Source organism: Oncorhynchus mykiss, chromosome 18 (assembly GCF_057628025.1).
Source record: "Oncorhynchus mykiss isolate SJ-2025 chromosome 18, ASM5762802v1, whole genome shotgun sequence".
NCBI classification, from domain to species: Eukaryota; Metazoa; Chordata; class Actinopteri; order Salmoniformes; family Salmonidae; genus Oncorhynchus; species Oncorhynchus mykiss.
The window spans coordinates 18,257,501-18,265,000 of NC_143039.1; the positions used below are offsets into that span (position 1 = coordinate 18,257,501).

The 7,500-nt window shown below is 44.4% G+C and overlaps 1 protein-coding gene across 1 annotated transcript in view; it reads left to right on the forward strand.

Moving 5' to 3' along the window:
* LOC110510737 (receptor tyrosine-protein kinase erbB-4) overlaps positions 1-7,500 on the forward strand; it is a 458,893-nt gene that overhangs the window by 340,025 nt on the left and 111,368 nt on the right. The window contains exons 5-8 of the mRNA XM_090209472.1: positions 764-829; positions 2,099-2,217; positions 3,729-3,870; positions 6,491-6,604. Of these exons, the coding sequence (XP_090065598.1) occupies positions 764-829; positions 2,099-2,217; positions 3,729-3,870; positions 6,491-6,604 (441 nt within the window). The remainder of the gene's footprint in view (positions 1-763; positions 830-2,098; positions 2,218-3,728; positions 3,871-6,490; positions 6,605-7,500) is intronic.

A 7,500-nucleotide genomic window follows, 5' to 3' on the forward strand; every position in this document is an offset into this window, starting at 1 on the left:
CTCACCCACTCTCATAGTACACTCACCCACTCTCAGAGCACACTCACCCACTCTCATAGTACACTCACCCACTCTCAGAGTACACTCACCCACTCTCATAGTACACTCACCCACTCTCAGAGTACACTCACCCACTCTCATAGTACACTCACCCACTCTCAAAGTACACTCACCCACTCTCAGAGTACACTCACCCACTCTCATAGTACACTCACCCACTCTCAGAGCACACTCACCCACTCTCAGAGTACACTCACCCACTCTCATAGTACACTCACCCACTCTCATAGTACACTCACCCACTCTCATAGTACACTCACCCACTCTCAGAGCACACTCACCCACTCTCAGAGCACACTCACCCACTCTCAGAGTACACTCACCCACTCTCAGAGTACACTCACCCACTCTCAGAGTACACTCACCCACTCTCAGAGCACACTCACCCACTCACTGAGCACACTCACCCACTCTCAGAGCACACTCACCCTCTCTCAGAGCACACTCACCCTCTCTCAGAGCACAATCACCCACTCACTGAGCACACTCACCCACTCACTGAGGGTGGTTTCTGAGAAAGGGTGTGTTTAGGGGAGAACGGTTAACGGGTGGTGAGAGGATGTTTATGGGTGGTGGGTTGGAGGATGGAGGTTTGTGTGTGTGTTTGTGTGGATGGTTATCTGACATGTTTTTTGTGTGTGTGTGTGTGGATGGTTATCTGACATGTTTTGTGTGTGTGTGTGTGTGTGTGTGTGGTCCGCAGGCAAACGATGTCATCGCTCTTGTAACGGACGCTGCTGGGGCCATCAGGACAACCAGTGCCAAAGCTGTATGTATTACACACACACACACACACACACACACACACACACACACACACACACACACACACACACACACACACACACACACACACACACACACACACACACACACACACACACACACACAAAACATGTCAGATAACCATCCACACAAACACACACACACACACACACACACTCACACTTACACTCACAAGGTCAGAGAGAGCAAGAGAGAGAGAGCAAGAGAGAGAGAACAAAGAGAGAGAGAGAAAGAGAGAGATAAACAGAAAGAGAAAGAGTGAACAAGAGAGAAACAGAGAAAAAAACAGAGAGAGAGAAACAGAGAGAGAGAAACAAAGAGAAAGAGAGAGATGAACAGAAAGAGATAAACAAAGAGAAACAAAGAGAAAGAGAGAGAAACAGAGAGAAACAGAGAGAGAGAGAAAGAGACAGATAAACAGAAATAGAGATAGAACGAGAGAGAAACAGAGAGAGAAACAAAGAGAAAGAGAGAGAAACAGAGTGAGAAAGAGGGAGAAACAAAGAAAGAGAGAGAAAGAGAGAGATAAACAGAAAGAGAGAGAGAACGAGAGAGAAACAAAGAGAAAGAGAGAGAGAAACAGAGAGAGAAACAAAGAGAAAGAGAGAAAGAGCGAGAGAAACAGAGAGAGAAACAAAGAGAAAGCGAGAGAAAGAGAGAGATCAAGCAGCTGAGGATTTCACTGTAACACTCCTCTGTGTAATGACAGGGTGAACTCCAGTCGTCATAGACAACCATAGAGAGTGATTGGTCTTTTCTTTGCAGTTCCTCAGTCAGAATAATAGAGCTAAGAGCTCCACAGCTTGCTGTCCTACCACTTCATTATGTTCCCACACAGAGGGACAGGAAGTGAGCACTTAAACGCAAGGCTTTGACAACCCTGAATTATTATGCCACTGTGTGAAGTGTGTGTGTGTTGTTGGGATCCTCTCCTCTTCTCAACAGGGTATAAACCCAGTGTCATAAAACAGGGGTGTAGGGATTGATTTATCATTGACCACGTTCCATATCAGGCATTTTCTATGGAGAGCTATAACTTACACTATATAACTGGCAGTGCATTGTGTGTGTGTGTGTGTGTGTGTGTGTGTGTGTGTGTGTGTGTGTGTGTGTGTGTGTGTGTTTGTGTACCTGTGTCAGTAATGTAAACCCTGTGCTCTCCACAGTGACCAAGACTGTGTGTGCTGAGCAGTGTGTGTGTGTGTGTGTGTGTATACCTGTGTCAGTAATGTAAACCCTGTGCTCTCCACAGTGACCAAGACTGTGTGTGCTGAGCAGTGTGACGGCCGTTGCTTCGGCCCTTACGTCAGTAACTGCTGCCACAGGGAGTGTGCTGGGGGCTGCTCGGGACCCAAGGACACAGACTGCTTCGTACGTGGACACACACACACACAAACACACAGATGCCCGCGCATACACACAGACACCTACACAGTTATCCACAGTTAACCCCCCTCACACACACATTACTCTCCCAACACAACAACAGAATTCACAGAAATTCTCTAACTCCCCAGTTACTGAAAGACACATCTCTGTGTGTTTAATAGACTGTAGAAGTCTACTGACTCCTCCTCAGATGAAACAACCAAATGGCTAATTTATTATTCTAATTATGATCCTTCACCCCCCCCCCCTAACATTTTCTGTTCATTTAATGAAGGAAGGTTTTCTACTAACAGAGCGATATTACAGTTGTAACGTATAGAGCCTTATCCACTTCAATTACTAGTCGCTATTAGAGGTCGCAAACACTGACGACAGACAAGTTCAACGTTTTATGAGAAAAACATTTCACCATTTAGCCTTCGGATCAATGGCTTCTATTTGACTAACAGTTGACTCATATATGGTGTGTCTGGAGGCTTGGAGGATAAGAGTGCTTTGGCTACAGTTACAGTATGACCTGGAGGATAAGAGTGTTTTGGCTACAGATCCAGTATGGCCTGGAGGATAAGAGTGTTTTGGCTACAGATACAGTATGACCTGGAGGATAAGAGTGTTTTGGTTACAGATCCAGTATGGCCTGGAGGATAAGAGTGTTTTGGCTACAGATACAGTATGGCCTGGAGGATAAGAGTGTTTTGGCTACAGATACAGTATGACCTGGAGGATAAGAGTGTTTTTGGTGCAGATACAGTATGACCTGGAGGATAAGAGTGTTTTGGCTATAGATACAGTATGACCTGGAGGATAAGAGTGTTTTGGCTACAGATCCAGTATGGCCTGGAGGATAAGAGTGTTTTGGCTACAGATCCAGTATGGCCTGGAGGATAAGAGTGTTTTGGCTGAAGATACAGTATGACCTGGAGGATAAGAGTGTTTTGGCTGAAGATACAGTATGACCTAGAGGATAAGAGTGTTTTGGCTACAGATACAGTATGGCCTGGAGGATAAGAGTGTTTTGGCTACAGATACAGTATGGCCTGGAGGATAAGAGTGTTTTGGCTACAGATACAGTATGGCCTGGAGGATAAGAGTGTTTTTGGTGCAGTTACAGTATGGCCTGTATACTGTAATATGATTAAACCTGGCTATAAACGACTGATCATGTAGTATATAGTAAACAGTGGTGTGTCCTTGTGTTCCTCAGGGCTCAATCCCATCTAACCCACCTTGTAGTGTTTACATAATAGCTCTGTATCCCACTGTGAGGTAAATTCACCATATGGTTTAAGGTAGTCTGTTGTAAAACATACCACTACCAGGTAGACTGCTCTAACAGGTACATGCTTCCACATTTCAGAATAAGATGTGTTTGCCCAGACAGTAGTTTCTAAACAAAGACAACGTCAATGTACATTACTGTGGCATGGTTAAATTGAGTCCTACCCCACGCTTCTATACCCTCAGACTGTGTGTTCCTAATGTTTCCGTTCCAGGCCTGCACCAACTTCAACGACAGCGGGGCGTGCGTGACCCAGTGCCCCCAGCCCTTTGTGTACAACCCCACCACCTTCCAGCTGGAATCCAACCCACGGGCCAAGTACACCTATGGATCCTTCTGTGTGGAGAAGTGTCCCCGTAAGAACCGGTTACCTGACCCACACCATGCATAACGCTGGCATGACCCATGACCCACACCATGCATAACACTGGCATGACCCTTGACCCACACCATGCATAACACTGGCATGACCCTTGACCCACACCATGCATAACACTGTCATGACCCATGTCCCACACCATGCAGAACGCTGGCATGACCCATGACCCACACCATGCATAACACTGGCATGACCCTTGACCCACACCATGTATAATGCTGGCATGACCCATGACCAACACCATGCATAACGCTGGCATGGCCCTTGACCCACACCATGCATAACACTGGCATGACCCACACCATGCATAACACTGGCATGACCCACACCATGCATAACACTGGCATGACCCATGACCCATGACCCACACCATGTATAATGCTGGCATGACCCATGACCCACACCATGCATAACGCTGGCATGACCAATGACCCATGACCCATGACCCACACCATGCATAATGCTGGCATGACCCATGACCCAAAACTATTGATGTACAAATCAATTCAGGGGACTGACACAGACACGTGCACACAACCATCTAGGACAGCCCTGTGGAATAGTTTCTGTAATGTGTAGAGTAAAGTTATAGACAACCATCTAGGACAGCCCTGTGGAAGAGTTTCTGTAATGTGTAGCATAAAGTTATAGACAACCATCTAGGACAGCCCTGTGGAATAGTTTCTGTAATGTGTAGAGTAAAGTTATAGACAACCATCTAGGACAGCCCTGTGGAATAGTTTCTGTAATGTGTAGAGTAAAGTTATAGACAACCATGTAGGACAGCCCTGTGGAATAGTTTCTGTAAAGTGTAGAGTAAAGTTATAGACAACCATCTAGGACAGCCCTGTGGAATAGTTTCTGTAATGTGTAGCATAAAGTTATAGACAACCATCTAGGACAGCCCTGTGGAATCGTTTCTGTAATGTGTAGAGTAAAGTTATAGACAACCATCTAGGACAGCCCTGTGCTGTAATGTGTAGAGTAAAGTTATAGACAACCATCTAGGACAGCCCTGTGCTGTAATGTGTAGAGTAAAGTTATAGACAACCATCTAGGACAGCCCTGTGGAAGAGTTTCTGTAAAGTGTAGAGTAAAGTTATAGACAACCATCTAGGACAGCCCTGTGGAATAGTTTCTGTAATGTGTAGAGTAAAGTTATAGACAACCATCTAGGACAGCCCTGTGGTAGAGTTTCTGTAAAGTGTAGAGTAAAGTTATAGACAACCATCTAGGACAGCCCTGTGCTGTAATGTGTAGAGTAAAGTTATAGACAACCATGTAGGACAGCCCTGTGCTGTAATGTGTAGAGTAAAGTTATACACAACCATCTAGGACAGCCCTGTGGAAGAGTTTCTGTAAAGTGTAGAGTAAAGTTATAGACAACCATGTAGGACAGCCCTGTGGAAGAGTTTCTGTAATGTGTAGAGTAAAGTTATACACAACCATGTAGGACAGCCCTGTGGAAGAGTTTCTGTAATGTGTAGAGTAAAGTTCTACACAACCATCTAGGACAGCCCTGTGGAAGAGTTTCTGTAAAGTGTAGAGTAAAGTTATAGACAACCATCTAGGACAGCCCTGTGGAAGAGTTTCTGTAATGTGTAGAGTAAAGTTATAGACAACCATCTAGGACAGCCCTGTGGAATAGTTTCTGTAAAGTGTAGAGTAAAGTTATAGACAACCATGTAGGACAGCCCTGTGGAAGAGTTTCTGTAAAGTGTAGAGTAAAGTTATACACAACCATCTAGGACAGCCCTGTGCTGTAATGTGTAGAGTAAAGTTATAGACAACCATCTAGGACAGCCCTGTGGAAGAGTTTCTGTAAAGTGTAGAGTAAAGTTATAGACAACCATCTAGGACAGCCCTGTGCTGTAATGTGTAGAGTAAAGTTATAGACAACCATCTAGGACAGCCCTGTGGAATAGTTTCTGTAAAGTGTAGAGTAAAGTTATAGACAACCATCTAGGACAGCCCTGTGGAAGAGTTTCTGTAAAGTGTAGAGTAAAGTTATAGACAACCATCTAGGACAGCCCTGTGCTGTAATGTGTAGAGTAAAGTTATAGACAACCATCTAGGACAGCCCTGTGGAAGAGTTTCTGTAAAGTGTAGAGTAAAGTTATAGACAACCATCTAGGACAGCCCTGTGCTGTAATGTGTAGAGTAAAGTTATAGACAACCATCTAGGACAGCCCTGTGGAAGAGTTTCTGTAAAGTGTAGAGTAAAGTTATAGACAACCATGTAGGACAGCCCTGTGGAAGAGTTTCTGTAAAGTGTAGAGTAAAGTTATAGACAACCATCTAGGACAGCCCTGTGGAAGAGTTTCTGTAAAGTGTAGAATAAAGTTATAGACAACCATCTAGGACAGCCCTGTGCTGTAATGTGTAGAGTAAAGTTATAGACAACCATGTAGGACAGCCCTGTGGAAGAGTTTCTGTAAAGTGTAGAGTAAAGTTATAGACAACCATCTAGGACAGCCCTGTGGAATAGTTTCTGTAATGTGTAGAGTAAAGTTATAGACAACCATCTAGGACAGCCCTGTGGAAGAGTTTCTGTAAAGTGTAGAGTAAAGTTGTTATATCTGTGTGTTGTGTCCCAGATAACTTTGTGGTGGACCACAGCTCCTGTGTGAGGGCTTGTCCCAGCAACAAGATGGAAGTAGAGGAGAACCGCATCAAGATGTGCATCCCCTGCACTGATATCTGTCCCAAAGGTACCCAAATACGGTACCCCCATAATGACATCTGTCCCAAAGGTACCCACATACTGTACCCCCATAATGACATCTGTCCCAAAGGTACCCACATAATGACATCTGTCCCGAAGGTACCCACATACTCTACCCCCATAATGACATCTGTCCCAAAGGTACCCACATACGGTACCCACATACTGTACCCCATAATGACATCTGTCCCAAAGGTATCCCCATAATTGTCACGTTCGTTATAAGGATCGGACCAAGGCGCAGCATGGTATACGTACATTCTTATTTATTTAAAGAATGAACACTGAACAAACTAAGAAAATAACAAGACGAAATGTGAAGCTATACAAATGAGTGCTGACAGGAAACTACACATAGACAAGATCCCACAAACACCAAAGGGAAATGGCTACCTAAATATGATCACAAATCAGAGACAACGATAAACAGCTGTCTCTGATTGGGAACCATATCAGGCCAACATAGAAATACAAAAACCCCTAGACCTGCAAAACCCTAGACCTACAAAACCCTAGACCTACAAAACCCTAGACCTACAAAACCCTAGACCTATAAAACCCTAGACCTACAAAACCCTAGACCTACAAAACCCTAGACCTACAAAACCTTAGACCTACAAAACCCTAGACAATACAAAACCCTAGACCTATAAAACCTTAGACCTACAAAACCCTAGACAATACAAAACCATAGACCTACAAAACCCTAGACAATACAAAACCCTAGACCTACAAAACCCTAGACCTACAAAACCCTAGACCTACAAAACCCTAGACCTACAAAACCATAGACCTACAAAACCCTAGACCTACAAAACCCTAGACCTACAAAACCCTAGACCTATAAAACCCTAGACAATACAAAACCCTAGACCTATAAAA